Source organism: Ranitomeya variabilis, chromosome 3 (assembly GCF_051348905.1).
Source record: "Ranitomeya variabilis isolate aRanVar5 chromosome 3, aRanVar5.hap1, whole genome shotgun sequence".
Lineage (NCBI taxonomy): Eukaryota > Metazoa > Chordata > Amphibia > Anura > Dendrobatidae > Ranitomeya > Ranitomeya variabilis.
In genome coordinates, this window is record NC_135234.1 from 111,424,181 (window position 1) to 111,443,859 (window position 19,679).

Here is a 19,679-nt window from a genome sequence, read left to right on the forward strand (position 1 = left end):
ATAGCATGCGGATGAAACTTCGCCCATCGCTATGTCCAATTGGCACATGATCGTTTTTCACAATTGTGCAGCTGTTGGTCGGCAGCGATTTGGCAGTGCTTTCTTCTGTCTGACACTGACTGAATACAGCCAGCACCCACCATGTATGGTGCAGGTTCAGCTATTAAGGTGTTAATACGAAGCAGACAGAAAACCAACAACAAGACACTGGACTCCTAATGCCCCTTAGAAGTATTTAAGCACAACATTGCATTTAAAGTTTTTTTTTTTTTCTTTTATAAGTCTCAAAATCATACATACATTAGCATATAAAAACATTAGGACTGGTCGATTTTACGTTTCTTCTTCTTCTTGCGATTTTTCTTTGTGCCGCTCACTGAATCCTGACGGATGCATTCAGATTTCCTTTTGGACTGGACCAACTCATTATTCTCATGCTCATCGGAGGCATTTACCTGCACGCCCGCTGGCTTCAGCTCTTTAGAGGTGCAGGAAATTCTGCATATATAAAAAAGATACTAAAAGGGTTATTCCTACAATTGCATTGCTTTCACAAAGTATGAATACTTATTGTTCATATACACGCCAACATAAAAACAAATCATCTTAACTACCTGCCCATCTGTGCATCCAACTTTACATAGCTGAATGAACATTTCTCTTAGTTGGCAGACTGTGTAACACAGCCCTGCGCGCGGCCCCGCGCCACAGCCCTGCGCGCGGCCCCGCGCCACAGCCCTGCGCGCGGCCCCGCGCCACAGCCCTGCGCGCGGCCCCGCGCCACAGCCCTGCGCGCGGCCCCGCGCCACAGCCCTGCGCGCGGCCCCGCGCCACAGCCCTGCGCGCGGCCCCGCACCACAGCCCTGCTGCGACATCATGACACTAATTTGTTTAGAATACACTGAAGGTTACTATGCAATCACCACAACGCTTGCACTGATCCAAGGTTACAAATAGAATATCACTATTAAAAGAGATGAACATTTCTAGAAAATGGCACAACACATTATTTTCTTCTACCTTTTTTCTTCAGGGCTCCTGCGCTGAAATAGCGCTACAAAAAAGCCATTTGTCAGTGTATCTGACAAAGAGGCGCGCAGACAGCACTCTGATCCCGGGAATGTATTCAGTCCACGCATTGGCCATGAGGGGAGAACATTAACCAACCTGTAAAAGACCAGGATGTGATACTGTAAGATTTCAGCAGCATTATATTCTCGGCATATCAGCAGCTGAGCCCATACACACAGAAGATACCTGAAGTCAGGGTGCTGCTCTAGAATGTCCTTTACCACATCCTCGTTTTCTTGCTGGTGCACGGAGCAGGTAGAGTAGACGACGTGCTGCGCAGATGGGAACTGCAGAGCATGGGACAGCGCCCGTCTCTGGAAGGCGGACAGGGCCTGCAGCCTCGCTTCCTTTTCAGACCCTGCCTCATCTGTGAGGACTCTCATCTGATCTGGTATGCCTGAGAAATGTAAGATTCCCTGTTAAGATAAGCACACAGTATTTCTTGGGAGTTTTTGAAGCAGAAACTCGCAAAATCCTCCTCCAAATCTCTAAATTCCCAAAAACTGAGTTTTCACTCAGTTTCAGCTCTGAAAACTCAGCAAAAACACCCAGCGTCCGATTCAGTAAAGCTTTTAAGTTAGCGAAAAAACCTTTGAAAAGTCACATAATTTTGGTGTAACTTGAGGCAGTGCTAACAATTTTACGACTTTTAGTGTTCTCATGCCATTTTCACCCAGTTCTGTCAAATTGGGCAGAGACGGGACGGAAGCATGGCGACCTACAGACATGTAAGGTTATGCACACATGGAGTATTGTGGAGTGGATTCTTCCCAAAATCTTGATAAAAAACCTTTGGAAAACTCTTTCAATTCATTTATATAGAAAGCAAAAAAAAATAATATGAGCAGCTTTTTATTTTCCTGAAGACAAGAGTGCATGTTATTTCTTTGATCCTGTTAAGAAACCTCTCCAATCTAGATTCGCATTGTCCAAGGCTTCGAAAAACACTTCAGGAGATTTTTTTTCTTTCCAAAACCACTTCACAAAACTTTTCAGGAAAAAAAAACCTCCTAAATAGAAAAAAAAGTTTCCTGAAGGGATTTTTTCCTTGGAAAAAAAAAATCTTAATTTTAAAAACTTCTACATCCTCATTAAAATGCAGCCATAAATCTTCAAAGCAAGATTCATGTGATATTTAAAGGGATTATAAAGGACCATTTTATTTACTTACTATGGGCCTAAGGATATTTTCACACTGCGCTTTTCTGCACGTTCAGAAAATGGGGCTTGCATCCGAAACTCCAACAAAATTGGATATGGATTTATGCGCCGACGGGGCCATAGACTATAATGTGAGCTCAGAGGTTCTGCCGTCATGCCTACGTAAGGAGAACACTCAGACGTAGTAGTAGAATGACCGCGGGAGGTCGGATGTCAATCAGCAGAATGGAAAAGGAAGAGAGGCTCTGTTGATGTGAAGCAGTGGAAACGTCAGCAGGAGAGGTCAGTGACCGGTCTGAGCAAGCGCTATGTAAAGCAGGCAGGGAGTTGCCTTTGTTAGCAACAAGCTATCCTTTAGTTTTTAGGGTCATAGTAAAGAAAATAAAATAGTCCTGGACAATCCCTTTAAAAGAATGTTATTAATCAATTGGGAGAAGACTATATATGACGGTATAATGGTTTTGAGAAAAATATCGGCCATTATAGGTCCTAAAAAAAAAAAAAAACTAACATTTTCTGAGCATCTTAAAAAAAAAAAAAAAAAAAATTAAAGAGGTTGTCTGACCTTGAAATACAATGTTTTAAGCTAATCTGTGCTGTATTTTGATATACAACATCCCTATATTTTTTTTAGTTTTGTTTCTGCCTTTCGTTCCTCTTGAATTTCACTTCATTCCCTGCACTCTTTGTTTTACATGCGGCTCTACCAAACGTGATGGCTCCCTGTGCTGTATTATCTAACCTTATGGCCAGAGCTGGCACTGCCCGCCCCCAGTGTCCAGCCCCGCCCTCTGCACACTCATTGGCTGTCAGCAATCTGCCAAGCGCCGACCTCAGTCATCACTCCAGTATTGGAAATAACAGAGCAGTGTCCTCATCTGTGGAAAGCAGCACAATCACTCCACACCACATCCACAGTGGTGACAGAGCTTCACATGTCTCCACATCACATCCACAGTGGTGACACAGCTTCACATGTCCCCACATCACATCCACAGTCATGACAGAGCTTCACATGTCCCCACATCACATCCACAGTCATGACAGAGCTTCACATGTCTCCACATCACATCCACAGTGGTGACAGAGCGTCACATGTCCCCACATCACATCCACAGTGGTGACACAGCTTCACATGTCCCCACATCACATCCACAGTCATGACAGAGCTTCACATGTCTCCACATCACATCCACAGTGGTGACAGAGCTTCACATGTCTCCACATCACATCCACAGTGGTGACAGAGCTTCACGTCTCCACATCACATCCACAGTGGTGACAGAGCTTCACATGTCCCCACATCACATCCACAGTGGTGACAGAGCTTCACATGTCCCCACATCACATCCACAGTGGTGACAGAGCTTCACATGTCCCCACATCACATCCACAGTGGTGACAGAGCTTCACATGTCTCCACATCACATCCACAGTGGTGACAGAGCTTCACATGTCCCCACATCACATCCACAGTGGTGACAGAGCTTCACATGTCCCCACATCACATCCACAGTGGTGACAGAGCTTCACATGTCCCCACATCACATCCACAGTGGTGACAGAGCTTCACATGTCCCCACATCACATCCACAGTCATGACAGAGCTTCACATGTCCCCACATCACATCCACAGTGGTGACACAGCTTCACATGTCCCCACATCACATCCACAGTGGTGACAGAGCTTCACATGTCCCCACATCACATCCACAGTCATGACAGAGCTTCACATGTCCCCACATCACATCCACAGTGGTGACAGAGCTTCACATGTCCCCACATCACATCCACAGTGGTGACAGAGCTTCACATGTCTCCACATCACATCCACAGTGGTGACAGAGCTTCACATGTCTCCACATCACATCCACAGTGGTGACAGAGCTTCACATGTCCCCACATCACATCCACAATGGTGGCAGAGCTTCACATGTCTCCACATCACATCTACAGTGGTGACAGAGCTTCACATGTCTCCACATCACATCTACAGTGGTGATAAAGCGTCACAAGTCCCCACATCACATCCACAATGGTGAGAGAGCTTCACATGTCCCCACATCACATCCACAGTGGTGACAGAGCGTCACATATCCCACCCACCACATCCACAGTGGTGACAGAGCTTCACGTGTCCCCACATCACATCCACAGTGGTGACAGAGCTTCACATGTCTCCACATCACATCCACAGTGGTGACAGAGCTTCACATTTCTCCACATCACATCCACAGTGGTGACAGAGCTTCACATGTCCCCACATCACATCCACAGTCATGACAGAGCTTCACATGTCCCCACATCACATCCACAGTGGTGACAGAGCTTCACATGTCCCCACATCACATCCACAGTCATGACAGAGCTTCACATGTCTCCACATCACATCCACAGTGGTGACAGAGCTTCACATGTCTCCACATCACATCCACAGTGGTGACAGAGCTTCACATGTCCCCGCATCACATCCACAGTGGTGACAGAGCTACACATGTCCCCACATCACATCCACAGTGGTGATTGAACGTCACAAGTCCCCACATCACATCCACAATGGTGATAGAGCTTCACATGTCCCCACATCACATCCACAGTGCGTATAGACCTTCACATGTCCCCTCATCACATCCACAATGGTGGCAGAGCTTCACATGTCTCCACATCACATCCACAGTGGTGACAGAGGTTCACATGTCTCCACATCACATCCACAGTGGTGAGAGAGGTTCACATGTCTCCACATCACATCCACAGTGGTGACAGAGCTTCACATATCCCCACATCACATCAACAGTGGTGATTGAGCGTCACAAGTCCCCACATCACATCCACAATGGTGATAGAGCTTCACATGTCCCCACATCACATCCACAATGGTGGCAGAGCTTCACATATCCCCACATCACATCCACAGTGGTGACAGACCTTCACATGTCCCCACATCACATCCACAATGGTGGCAGAGCTTCACATGTCCCCACATCACATCCACAATGGTGGCAGAGCTTCACATGTCCCCACATCACATCCACAGTGCGTATAGACCTTCACATGTCCCCACATCACATCCACAATGGTGGCAGAGCTTCACATGTCTCCACATCACATCCACAGTGGTGACAGAGCTTCACATGTCTCCACATCACATCCACAGTGGTGGCAGAGCTTCACATGTCTCCACATCACATCCACAGTGGTGGCAGAGCTTCACATATCCCCACATCACATCCACAATGGTGGCAGAGCTTCACATGTCTCCACATCACATCTACAGTGGTGATTGAGCGTCACAAGTCCCCACATCACATCCACAATGGTGATAGAGCTTCACATGTCCCCACATCACATCCACAGTGCGTATAGACCTTCACATGTCCCCACATCACATCCACAATGGTGGCAGAGCTTCACATGTCTCCACATCACATCTACAGTGGTGATAAAGCGTCACAAGTCCCCACATCACATCCACAATGGTGAGAGAGCTTCACATGTCCCCACATCACATCCACAGTGGTGATAGAACGTCACATGTCCCCACATCACATCCACAGTGGGTATAGACCTTCACATGCATGTCTCCACATCACATCCACAGTGGTGACAGAGCTTCACATGTCTCCACATCACATCCACAGTGGTGACAGAGCTTCACATGTCCCCACATCACATCCACAGTGGGTATAGACCTTCACATGCATGTCTCCACATCACATCCACAGTGGTGACAGAGCTTCACATGTCTCCACATCATATCCACAGTGGTGGCAGAGCTTCACATGTCTCCACATCACATCCACAGTGGTGACAGAGCTTCACATGTCCCCACATCACATCCACAGTGGTGACAGAGCTTCACATGTCCCCACATCACATCCACAGTGGTGACAGAGCTTCACATGTCTCCACATCACATCCACAGTGGTGACAGAGCTTCACATGTCCCCACATCACATCCACAGTGGTGACAGAGCTTCACATGTCCCCCACATCACATCCACAGTGGTGACAGAGCTTCACATGTCCCCACATCACATCCACAGTGGTGACAGAGCTTCACATGTCCCCCACATCACATCCACAGTGGTGACAGAGCTTCACATGTCCCCACATCACATCCACAGTGGTGACAGACCTTCACATGTCCCCACATCACATCCACAATGGTGGCAGAGCTTCACATGTCCCCACATCACATCCACAATGGTGGCAGAGCTTCACATGTCCCCACATCACATCCACAGTGGTGATAAAGCGTCACATGTCCTCACATCACATCCACAGTAGTGATAGAGCGTCACATGTCCCCACATCACATCCACAGTGGTGATAGACCTTCACATGTCTCCATATCGGGGTATCAGCATACTCAGGAGAAATTGCACGACAAATTTTGTGGTCCATTTTCTCCTGACACCCTTGTGAAAATGAAAAAGTTTGGTTCCAAAGTAAATTTTTTTGTGAAAAAAGTAAAATGTTCATTTTTTCCTTCCACATTGCTTTAGTTCTCGTGAAGCACCTGTAGGGTTAATAACCTTCTTGAATGTGATTTTGCACACCTTGAGGGGTGCAGTGTTTAGAATGGTGTCATTTGGGGGTATTTTCTGTTATATTGACCCCCCAAACTCACTTCAAATGTGAGGTGGTCCCTAAAAAAAATAAAAAAATAAAAAAATAAAAAAAATGGTCCTGTAAACTTCGTTGGAAAAATTAGAAATCGCTGGTCAACTTTTAACCCTTATAACTTCCTAACAAAAAAAAAAAATTATGTTTCCAAAATTGTGCTGATGTAAAGTAGACATGTGGGAAATGTTGTTTATTTACTATTAACTATTTTGCACCAAAATTAAGTTTGAAAATTGCAAAATTTTCAAAATGTTTACCAAATTTCAATTTTTTTCATAAATAAACGCAAGTTATATCGAAGAAATCTTACCACTAACATGAAGTACAATATGTCATGAAAAAACACTGTCAGAATCAGTGGGATCTGTTGAAGCGTTCCAGAGTTATAACCTCAAAGTCACAGTGGTCAGAATTGTAAAAATTGGCCTGGTCATTAAGGTCAAAATTGGCTCTGTCACTAAGGGGTTAAATAATACTCATCGTTACAAACGGACTCTGATGCCTCATATGTGTAGAAAAGTCACGAATTACCTGATCCGCTACACGATGGATCCACCAAGATGTGACTGACTTTGTGATATTTTGGTTCGCTCGGATTGACCGTCAGGAAGTCCACATTGGCCAGTTCTTGACAGGTGACTCCAGCACGCAGCAGCAGCGTACTCATAGTTGCCAAACGCTTTGTGTCCAGATCAAAGGCAAAAACTTTTCTGGAATAAATAAATGGTTTTAAAGCGCACCAATGGCAGCGAAATAAAGCATTAATCTACTCCCCAATGGTCTGCTGCACCAGACTGTAGGGGTCCAGCCACATATCACTCACAGGATTCGCTTACCCCTTGTTCTGTACTATGGCAGCCAGCTGGCTAGTTTTATTCCCAGGGGCTGCACAAGCATCAATGACACAGGCCCCCACAGGAGGATCCAGAAGCAACGCTGGGAGACAACTGGCCTGGAGAAGCAGAGTTTTGTTAGTAGCGTGCCTGGAGTAGACGACAAGTTCTCCTTATGGATGTAGCAGGGGTATGCTCACCTTATCCTGCAATATAAGATGTCCAGCTGTGTATAAGGAGTCCTTGTGAAAGTCTGTACTGGGTGGAAAAACTAGTAGGTTTGGGACGTGGAGATCCTGGAGGAACAACTTCCCAGACTTCTGTCCAAAATCTATCAGTTCCTGGATACTACAGAGGAAAATATCAATCTATATCATATCCTCATAAGGGTACGTTCACACAGGACTTTTTTGCTGCTTTTTTTTGCTGCTTTTTTTTATGCTAATTTTCAGCTGCTTTTTACAGTACCAGTAAAGCCTATGAGATTTCAGAAATCTCATGCACACACGTTGGTTTTTTGTTTGATCAGTTTTTTCTGCTTTGCTGCTTTTTTTGGACATAGGGCATGTCACTTCTTTCAGCGTTTTTGCAGCGTTTTTTCACCCATTGACTTGAATGGGTGATGAAAAAAACGCTGCAAAAACGCTGAAAAAACGCATGTAGCATTATTTGCTGCGTTTTTTGTGCAGAAAATCATGGCCAGCAGGAAGGGATCTCACAGCCAAGAGCTTAGGGGTGTGGTTAGTGAGGTGTGAAGAGCCATTGTGAGGTGTCCTGATTGTGATCTATTGTGAGGGAGTTCCTGGTAGTAAGGTGTGAAGAGCCATTGTGAGGTGTCCTAGCAGCTGAAAATTGGCATAAAAAAAGCAGCAAAAATCTGCAGCAAAAAAGTCCTGTGTGAACGTACCCAAAAAACGCACCAAAAACGCACCAAAAAAACGCACCTAAATTAGCATAAAAAAAAGCAGCAAAAAAAAGCAGCAAAAAAGTCCTGTGTGAACGTACCCTAAATGTCACTAGCTGTGGTCTAGCCGAGGACAGAATGGCTCCTTATCAGCGCAAGTGGTGGATGAAATGTTAGGGAGAAGCCCTGGTACAGACCCCAGAATGTACCACTGACGATTCACGGTTATTATTAATATACCATGTTGGCTGCTTACCTGCGAGCTTTGCCAAGGTAGGTATAACCTTGACGCTTAAAGTAAGTTATGACATCATCCATGGAGGACTTCAGGGTGTTCACACGAACATATCGTGGCAAAACAGGACCTAAGAGAGAAACCATTATATAGCACATCATAGACATTAAAGGGGTCGTCTGGCATTTTGATAAAAGTCTTCAGTCACTTTATGCGACTGCAGACTTCTGAATCCTTATAGTGCACATCGCAGCTGTCCGGATCCTCCAGTGTTGCCATCAAGAACAGACGGGAACGTGACCGCAAGTATGTGATTTGCATTCCTGAAGTGACGTGCCGAATAGACGTGTGCTCGGCCTCGCTCAATACGAGGGAACTGAACAAAGCCGAGCACGTCTAGTTGGAATGTGACCGGAAGAATGCAAATACTTGCAGTCACATGACCACCCGCGCTGACCTGGAGAATCCTGACCGTGTGCGTTTTGCATTGTGTAAGGAATCACAAGCTGGCAGTCACTCCTTTATCAAAAGCCCAGACAACCTCTTTAATGGCTCCTGCGGGTGGAAGGTTTCTCTACGTACCGTCAGATGAGCCACCCATTGATGTCACCAAGTCCTGGTTGCTGCTGACCTTTTTCTTGACTTTTAGTTTTGCAAGCTCGGCATGTAGTCTTGCTCGTTGTGCTAAGATTGTTGATTTCCATCGGCCTCCGCACTGAAGTCCTTTCCCAAAAAGCAAATCATAAACCAGCACCTGAGATGGAAAGACAAAAGCCATTGACCACACATGATTCCATATACATAAACTGTGACCCCCGAACTCTGCTCTACTAGCACATGTATTCAGCACACAGCAGGGGTCCCCAATAGTCATAGCAGACAGGGTCTATGAAGACCAGCTCCTACTACAGAACACTCAGCATGGTTCATGGTTGGCCTGGCTGGCCATTTATTTCAATGGCCAATAAATAAAATCCCATTTATGCTGCGGCTGCTTGGTGAAAACAGCAGTTAGTGGCTTCAGTGTACAGAGCCCATAGGAAATAGCTGCTCACCAGAACCACCTCAGATTTCCGTCATGCCTGCAATATAGGAAATAGGGTTCAGGTGACACCATGCTGAAAGGCGAGAAGATACAAATTAGATATTAGAAAAAACTTTTTGACAGTGAGGGTGATCAATGAGTGGAACTGGCTGCCACAAGAGGTGGTGAGTTCTCCTTCAATGCAAGTTTTCAAACAGAGGCTGGACAGACATCTGTCTGAGATGGTTTAGTGAATTCTGCATTGAGCAGGGGGTTGGACATGATGACCCAGGAGATAACTTCCAACTCTAACATTCTAGGATTCTAAAGGTACCTTCACACGAAGCGACGCTGCAGCGATAGCGACAACGATGCCGATCGCTGCAGCGTCGCTGTTTGATCGCTGGAGAGCTGTCACACAGACCGCTCTCCAGCGACCAACGATGCCGAGGTCCCCGGGTAACCAGGGTAAACATCGGGTTGCTAAGCGCAGGGCCGCGCTTAGTAACCCGATGTTTACCCTGGTTACCAGCGTAAAAGTAAAAAAAACAAACAGTACATGCTCACCTGCGCGTCCCCCAGCGTCTGCTTCCTGACACTGACTGAGCTCCGGCCCTAACAGCACAGCGGTGACGTCACCGCTGTGCTTTCACTTTCACTTTAGGGCCGGCGCTCAGTCAGTGTCAGGAAGCAGACGCTGGGGGACGCGCAGGTGAGTATGTACTGTTTGTTTTTTTTACTTTTACGCTGGTAACCAGGGTAAACATCGGGTTACTAAGCGCGGCCCTGCGCTTGGTAACCCGATGTTTACCCTGGTTACCAGTGTAAAACATCGCTGGTATCGTTGCTTTTGCTTTCAAACACAACGATACACGGCGATCGGACGACCAAATAAAGTTCTGGACTTTATTCAGCGACCAGCGACATCACAGCAGGATCCTGATCGCTGCTGCGTGTCAAACTAAACGATATCGCTAGCCAGGACGCTGCAACGTCACGGATCGCTAGCGATATCGTTACAAAGTCGTTTCGTGTGAAGGTACCTTAAGTTGTAGTTCAGCTTCTGTTATGGTCGCTCTGTAGCCCAAGACTGAAGTTTTATTTACTTACTGTAGCTAAGGTCATCGGCAATTTCTTTGGTCCACGAAGCAGCTCTGAACTTCTGATGATCTCTTCAATCACGGAGGTATAGCGCAGCGTCTGACAGAGCAGGGCGTACAACTGCCGCACATTCTAGGGGGAATGAGGAAGCATTATTGCCGAACAGGCGAGAACACAAGATGACTGACGGTTGGACTGTACATACAGCTCTGGCAAAAATTAAGAGACCACCACATCAAAACCCTGCCATGGGCAGCCCAATCTCCAGACCTGAACCCCACTGAAAACCTCTGGAATGTAATCAAGATGATGATGGATAGTCACAAGCCATCAAACAAAGAAGAACTGCTTATATTTTTGTGCCAGAAGCAGTGTGAAAGTCTGGTGGAAAGCATGCAAAGACGCATGAAAGCTGTGATTAAAAATCATGGTTATTCCACAAAATATTGATTTCTGAACTCTTCCTGAGTTAAAACATTAGTATTGTTGTTTCTAAATGATTATGAACTTGTTTGCTTTGCATTATTTGAGATCTGAAAGCCCTGTTTGTTTGTTTTCAGAAAAAAAATACAAAATTTATTGCTTGGAAATTCGGAGACCTGTTGTCAGAAGTTTATAGAATAAAAGAACAATTTACATTTTACTCAAAAATATACCTATAAAGAGAAAAATCAGACAAACTGAACATTTTGCAGTGGTCTCTTAATTTTTGCAAGAGCTGTATATCACATGGAGCAATAGATCATAGAATCACGAGTCTTTTGGAAGAATTAAAGAGCACCATTTATTTTTGCTAACCTTTTCATGACTGCCAAAACGCATTAAAATGGCGGTCGTTAAAGGGCCTTATTCCCTCTTAAGTAAATAGCGTCCCCAGCAGGCAAAATTCCCTCGGGTGAGAGCTGTACATAACAGCTGACACCCTGCGACATTGACCCCGGCCGGTTTTGGACCTTATTTGGGTTGATTGACACCTTAAATATCACTGTCAATTATGACATCCATATCCAAATGGTTAAAAGATCCCCTTTGACAGGATCGCCCAACCGCAAACGTAATCACAGGTGCCGATCATTGCCATGGTCAAGGTCATTGGATGACCCCAGAATATGGTGGCCTGCTAGATCCTGCTAAAAGGTGGAGCTAAGGGTATGTTCCCACGGTCATGATCCGGCAGCACTTTGGAAGCAGCACATGTCCACTCCGTCCAAAGCGCTGCCGGCTTTGGAACGCAGGTGATTCTGCATGTGTTCATTGAACCGTGCGGAATCACCGCGTCCTATACATTGGACGGGAAATTTATCTTGAGGAGACTGTGCGTCTCGGCAAGATAAATTGACATGCTGCGGTCTAGAAAGACACGCCGCATGTCCATCTCTGCAGGGAAGCTGAAGGCGTCCGCGCACGCATAATGGAAATGATATTTCTTCAATCCCATCCACTGTGCGATAACATCTGGCTGCTGCGGGTTGGATGCTACAGATGTACGCAGTGTCCAATCCGCATCGTTTCCTGACTGTGGAAACATACCCTTACAGGCAGAGTCAGTGACTCACTGGCAGGTTTCAGGCACTGCAATGTATCAGTTCAGCAATCAAAGTAAAAATATTCATCCCACAGTGGGACTAAGTGAAAAAGTAAACAGAAAAAAAAAATACATAAAATATATAAAAACAAAAGTACGGTAAATAAAAAGCGCACAAAAATCACGAAAAGCAGATGTGCAACTAAAAACGCAGTCTTTTGTGGTAAAGCAAAGATAAACAAAAAAAGTACACATAATTGGTATAGTCGTGTCCACAACAACCCGATCTATAAAACTGTCATGCTATTTATTCCGTACGGTGAAAACTAAAAGAAAAAAAAAAAAAAAGTCACTTTTTCATTATACTGACAAACACACAAAAAAAAATCATATGAATACAATGGTATCAATGAAAACGCCAAACCGTCCCGCAAAAACAAGTGCAAATATGGCTCATTCGACCAAATTTTTTTAAAAGTCCAAGTTCTTAGAATATTGCGATGCAATAACAAATATTGTTTTTAGTCTGTAAAAGTAGCAAAGCATGAAAAAACTATATAAATCTGGAATTGCTGTAATTGTACTGACCCGGTCTTATCACTTTGACTGCATGGTGAACTGCGCAAAATAAAATATATAAAAACAATAAAAATTGCTTGTTTTTGTTCATTCTGTGTATGGAAAATCTGAATAAAAAGCGATAAAAAAATGTTAAATAAATTTGCAGCTCGTTGTGCAAGAAAATAAGACCTCATACAGCTCTGGCAAAAAAAAAAAAAAAAAGATACAGCTCTCAGAATATGGGGATGAAACAACTATTTTTTTTATAAAAAAAAAAAAAAAAAATTTTTACGGTGTGATAGCAGCAAACCATTAAAAAAAATATTCATTTTGGTACTCCTGGAATCACACCGACCAGAAGAATAAAGTCATCATCACTTATACCGCACAGTGAACCGCGGAAAAATAAGAACTATTCTTGTACTGCTGTCTATCTGTCATGTCTCGGGGAATCCAGGAAGTCCGGAGGTTGACGTGATCACAGCCGGGGTCACATGATGCAGACCGAGCGAGCAGTGATAGCGCCACACGCAGGCACATATAGCGGCACTACGTATTTACAAAAATACTTATTTAAAAGGTGTAAATCGATGGGCGCATTATACAGTGTAGTGGGCCACCTCTGAGTACTTGAGGGGTGCGGTGTTTAAGGTTGTATCACTTCCAATATATAGGCCTCTCAAAGTCCATTTAAATCTGAATAGGTCCCTAAAGAAACAGGTTTTGTAAAGGTCTTGAAAAACTTTAAAGGGACTCTGTCACCTGAATTTGGAGGGAACAATTTTCAGCCATAGAGGCGGGGTTTTCGGCTGTTTGATTCACCCTTTCCTTACCCGCTGGCTGCATGCTGGCTGCAATATTGGATTGAAGTTCATTCTCTGTCCTCCATAGTACACGCCTGCGTAAGGCAAGATTGCTACTACGGAGGACAGAGAATGAACTTCAATCCAATATTGCAGCCAGCATGCAGCCAGCGGGTAAGGAAAGGGTGAATCAAACAGCCGAAAACCCCGCCTCTATGGCTGAAGATTGTTTCCTCCAAATTCAGGTGACAGAGTCCCTTTAAACCCTTCTAACATAATAAAATGATGCAGATGTGAAGTGGACATGCGGGAAATGTTGTTAGTTATTTTGTACAGCATGACTAAGGCTGGGGTCACACTTGGCGTAAGACAATACGCCACGTATTATACGTCCGTACTACGTCAGTAATACGGAGAAATGTTCCCAAAATATTGATCCGTAGTCAGGGTGTGTCAGCGTATTTTGCGCATGGCATCCTCCGTATGTAATCCGTATGGCATCCGTACTGCGCGATTTTCGCGCAGGCTTGCAAAACCGACATCTAATGGATTTATGTGCTCAAATGTTCGGGAAAACATATATACAGTATATATATATATATATATATATATATATATATATATATATATATATATATGTCATTGAGACACATATATATATATTCTGTATTTAGATTTCATTCAGCGCGATATCTGTGAACAGCCTCTTGTGTCTCCCCTTTTCCTCATAGATTGTAAGCTTGCGAGCAGCAGGGCCCTCATTCCTCCTGGTATCTGTTTTGAACTGTGATTTCTGTTATGCTGTAATGTCTGTTGTCTGTATAAGTCCCCTCTATAAGTTGTAAAGCGCTGCGGAATATGTTGGCGCTATATAAATAAAATTATTATTATTATTATTATTAATTCAATTGCTGGCTTTTCATTTCTCCTGCACAAACCCGACAGGATATGAGACATGGTTTACATACAGTAAACCATCTCATATCCCCATTTTTTTTGCATATTCCACACTACTAATGTTAGTAGTGTGTATGTGCAAAATTTCAGCGCTGTAGCTGCTAAAATAAAGGGTTAAATGGCGGAAAAAATTGGCGTGGGCTCCCGCGCAATTTTCTCCGCCAGAATGGTAAAGCCAGTGACTGACGGCAGATATTAATAGCCTGGAGAGGGTCCACGGTTATTGGCCCCCCCTGGCTACAAACATCTGCCCCCAGAAGAGGCACATCTGGAAGATGCGCCTATTCTGGCACTTGGCCACTCTCTTCCCACTCCCGTGTAGCGGTGGGCTATGGGGTAATGAAGGGTTAATGCCACCTTGCTATTGGAAGGTGACATTAAGCCAGATTAATAATGGAGAAGCGTCAATTATGACACCTATCCATTATTAATCCAATTGTTTGAAAGGGTTAAAACACACACACACACACACACACACACACACACACACATGATTTAAAAGTATTTTAATGAAATAAACACAGCGGTTGTTTTAATAATTTATTGCTCTCTCAATCCATTTGCAGGCCCTCGCTTGGCAAAATAATAAACGCACAAGATACATACCCTCAGCTGAACCGTCACGTCCCACGAGGTAATCCATCTGGAGGGGTTAAAATATTTTACAGGCACTGTAAAGCACTGTGTGCTTGTGCTTGTAATTCCCCGGCGAATGAATGAAAAGTAGGTCATTGACCTACATTTCCTTCAGTCGCGGTGATGCGCCCCCTGGTGGATGTCCTCATATGACCTGGAGCGTGGGAAAAAGTTCCCAGGCTGCAGTTCATGAGAACATCCAGCAGGGGGCGCATCACCGCGACTCAATGTAAGTATAGATCACTCTGCTTTCCTTTCAGCACCCGGGGGATTACAGGCATGAGCGAGTGGTTTATCGCAGCTCGTGCCTGTAATATTAGTTAACCCCTTCAGATGGATTACCTCGTTGGACGTGATAGGACATCAGAAGGTATGTATCTTGTGCGTTTATTATTTTGCCAAGCGAGGGCCTGCAAATGGATTGAGAGAGCAATAAATTATTAAAACAACCGCTGTGTTTATTTCATTAAAATACTTTTAAATCATGTGTGTGTTTTTTAACCCTTTCAAACAATTGGATTAATAATGGATAGGTGTCATAATTGACGCCTCTCCATTATTAATCTGGCTTAATGTCACCTTCCAATAGCAAGGTGGCATTAACCCTTCATTACCCCATATCCCACCGCTACAGGGAGTGGGAAGAGAGTGGCCAAGTGCCAGAATAGGCGCATCTTCCAGATGTGCCTTTTCTGGGGTGGCTGGGGGCAGATGTTTTTAGCCACGGGGGGGCCAATAACCATGGACCCTCTCCTGGCTATTAATATCTGCCGTCAGTCACTGGCTTTACCATTCTGGCGGAGAAAATTGCGCGGGAGCCCACGCCAATTTTTTCCGCCATTTAACCCTTTATTTTAGCAGCTACAGCACCCAAATTTTGCACATACACACTACTAACATTAGTAGTGTGGAATATGCAAAAAAAATGGGGATATGAGATGGTTTACTGTATGTAAACCATGTCTCATATCCTGTCGGGTTTGTGCAGGAGAAATGAAAAGCCGGCAATTGAATTACCGACTTATCACTAACACCGCTGCGTATTTCTCGCAAGTCACACTGCAGGTCCGTGTGGAATCCGTATTTTTCTCGCCCCCATAGACTTTCATTGGCGATTTTTTTGCGCAATACGCTGACAAACGCAGCATGCTGCGATTTTCTACGCCCGTACAACGCCGTATATTACGGATCCGTAATATACGCCTGATAGGACTAGACCCATTGAGAATCATTGTGCCGTATGTTATGCGAGTTTTACGGACGTAGTTTCTGCGCTCTTACGTCCGTAAAACACGCATGTGTGACCCCGGCCTAACTGTTTAAGGATGTCAAAATTGAAAGTTTGAAAATTGCTAGTTTTTCACCAAAATAAACGCAAAACATATAGACCTAAATGTATCACTAACAAAGTACAATGTGTCACAAAAAAAAAATCTCAATCACTGGGATCCGTTGAAGTGTTCCAGAGTTATTACCACGTGAAGCGAGACTTGTCAGGAAGGTGAAAACAGGCTCGGTCACTAAAGGGTTAAATAATAGGTAGTACCAAACGTGTAGAAGGTGAGTGGGGGTCTAGGTCTCCACCGGAATGCTGAAAAGCTCCATCTACCCACAGGCCATAGCTGGACAATTGTGAAACATCACTTTGCGCCACAGCGGTCGGAGTTTCGGCCACATGTGGCCCCTGTGGCCCTGTCCTAAAGAAACTAATAATAAGGATGAACACAACTAAATAACCATTGGGTGTTATACATGTTCTGCACGCGGTAACACTGGCACAGAGCCAGGCAATACACATATGGACTGTGTCTACACCAAGTGAGAAAGCATCAAAACAACACAAAAAAACAAACAAAACCAGCAACAAAATTACCCGAGCAGTCCCATACAGTGTGAACAGGACACCGAAACCCTAAACAAGGGGACCCTGTAATATATTCCAGGAACCACAGCCATGAAATGTATCCAGGAGGAAAAATAAAAAAGGGTCAAATTATAGAAGGAGCAATATACAGTACCAGCTACTGACGGGATAAGAGCAATAGTGGTGCAGTAACAAAGGGCAAGTCAATTACTGAGCCTTGCAATGGAAAGGAGTCAGACCTGCGCCATGGGAGTAACCCGCATGTGCCGCAGATATCAGGTCACCTTACTTATGTGGGCCCCGGATGGGGAATTTCTTGTTGGTTTTAAAGGGGTTGTCCGACCTTAGGCTACAAATGTGCAGTCACTTTATGTGACTGCAGACTTGTGAATCCTCACATCTCGGGCTCTGCATGCTGTGAGGAATCCCTGGTGCAGGCGGTTATGCGATTTTCATACTTCTGGCCACATTCAGACTTGACGTGTCCGGCCTCGCTCAGTACACTTGCATTGATCGAGTGCGATGTGAGGCTTCACAAGTCTGCAGTCACACAGTGTGACTGCAGACTTGTACCATATGGCCGGACAACTTCTTTAATAGTTTTTAAATGTATGTAGCAGGGATGGCCATATTATTGGTGCAATCTGGCAGTCACACAGGGGCCACTTCTACCTCCAAAGCAGGTGGGATTGTGCATTATGATGAGCTATTGGGTCTCAAGGGCCCATATACTGTGCTTGCACAGGGGCCCTCCCTTGACTGTGTCCAGCAGTGACATATGGTGTATTTGGGGGGCACACAAGAGTTGCCTTTCTTTGTTTAGCTAGATGGGGTCATTCGCGAACAGGTGGGCACAATGAGCCGGACCCTATATGTGAAGGATGAGAGCCACTTGCACTTTATGGATGGCTTCCTATGTGTGAGCACTGAAGTAGGGGTCCGTTTAGGGTCTATAGCAGCGGATCTGCTCATCACTAGCTTGTGTCTCGCTGGCCTTGGCAGTCATGTGCTGTACATTCCTATGGAGGCCAATGATTGGCTGCAGCGGTCACGTGGTACACCATCACTTCCTGGAGCAGCGGTGACCACCACAGTGATGGTGCAGGAAGGGGGCAATCAGAGGTACTGCTCCATCTTCTGATACCCCAGGGCCAATTTTGTATGATCCCGGAAAACCCCTTTAAGAAGCTAAAGCTCGTCCAGCACTGTAAGCAGGGATGACCCTTTGTGGAACCCGTATCACCGCCCTCTCCATGCCACCTATGTACCTCCCCCATTAGAAGAGCCTGTGGGGGTCTCAGACCCCCATGATCCTGTGGTTATCACCTATGCCTTGTTATAAATGGAATACCCCTTTAAGCACACGGCCCTGCTGATGTCCCCGCACTGGCAGCAGTCGTACCATCACGTGTACACCCCCAATACATGGGCCACATCGCACACTCCCGCCTGTACCTTGTAGCCACTGTCATACACGAGGGTCTTCACAGCGCCCTCCTTCCGCTGCAGTTTCTCCAGGATCCCGGCCGCGGTTTGGTACAGAGCCATAACTGCTCCGGTCACCGCCGGCACAACACACACGTGTCTCCTCTTCCTGCTGCCGTACAGTGTGTGCGCTTTACGACTCCAGCAGAGAGCCCTCGCTTTACGGCTCCAGCTGTGCAGAGAACTGCTAGTGTCAGTATCTGAGTAGCAGATAATGTGCCGTACTGCAGTGCCCACCACAACTCACACACATGCCCCCAATGTGCCAGTCTGTGCCCATAAGTGTCTGCTAATAAGTGGTCTCCACAATGCCCTTCACACCCCAGTGCAGGCCAGTAACACTGGGAAGGTTGCCATAGCAATATTAGCTTTGTTTCTGTGACTGGATGTGCACAAAAATCTGCAAAACAGTTCAGTGCAGGTTTCAGAGCTGCAGAGAGGGAAAATGAGAGACCAGGGCCTGTTATTAGCTCCAGAGAGACCTATGGGGGTCCTTGTCACCAGACCACATGGTGGGGTTTAGTGTTAGGTGTAATGATCGCCCTATAGTAAGGGGATGAGATGGCGCTGTGTAGTGTTGGGTGCACAGGGGTCTAGCTGGGTGGGCACGTAGCCTTTTGTCCACCTACCGTCATGTATAAAAGGGGAGGACTGGTGGAAAAACAAGGTTCAGCGTTTCGGAGCAGTGGTAGGTGCTTATAGGTAGAGTTCAGACAGCACTCGCCATCCCAGAAGGCAAGGACCCACCTAAGCCTGTTACTTGTGAGACCGGATTGGGACATTGCAGTCCTGGTAAGGGCGGATTTCAATGGTGGATCATGGCGAGACCCCCACAACTTATGGCAGGGATGGACTAGCACTTGGAGGGATGGGAGCTTATGGTAGTCAAG

At 45.4% G+C, this 19,679-nt stretch overlaps 1 protein-coding gene across 1 annotated transcript; it reads right to left on the minus strand.

Annotated features, from left to right (window-relative positions):
• Positions 1 to 245: 245 nt before the first annotated feature.
• Positions 246 to 19,126, minus strand: NSUN5 (NOP2/Sun RNA methyltransferase 5). The gene is made up of 10 exons (XM_077294513.1): positions 18,760 to 19,126; positions 10,968 to 11,090; positions 9,416 to 9,587; positions 8,855 to 8,963; positions 7,895 to 8,042; positions 7,698 to 7,813; positions 7,393 to 7,571; positions 1,258 to 1,468; positions 1,021 to 1,167; positions 246 to 498 (listed from the first exon to the last, which is right to left on the minus strand). The coding sequence occupies exons 1-10, from the start codon at positions 18,850 to 18,852 to the stop codon at positions 318 to 320; spliced, it is 1,479 nt and encodes a 492-aa protein (XP_077150628.1). The 5' UTR covers positions 18,853 to 19,126; the 3' UTR covers positions 246 to 317.
• Positions 19,127 to 19,679: the final 553 nt, after the last annotated feature.

Excerpts from the sequence above, each read along its gene's own strand:
- NSUN5 (XM_077294513.1), bottom strand. The coding sequence starts at position 18,852 with ATGGCTCTGTACCAAACCGCGGCCGGGATCCTGGAGAAACTGCAGCGG. Across the intron at positions 8,043-8,854 it reads TACCTTGGCAAAGCTCGCAG|TATCCAGGAACTGATAGATT; the intron begins GTAAGCAGCCAA and ends TTTCCTCTGTAG. Across the intron at positions 1,168-1,257 it reads GAGCAGCACCCTGACTTCAG|GTTGGTTAATGTTCTCCCCT; the intron begins GTATCTTCTGTG and ends GGTCTTTTACAG.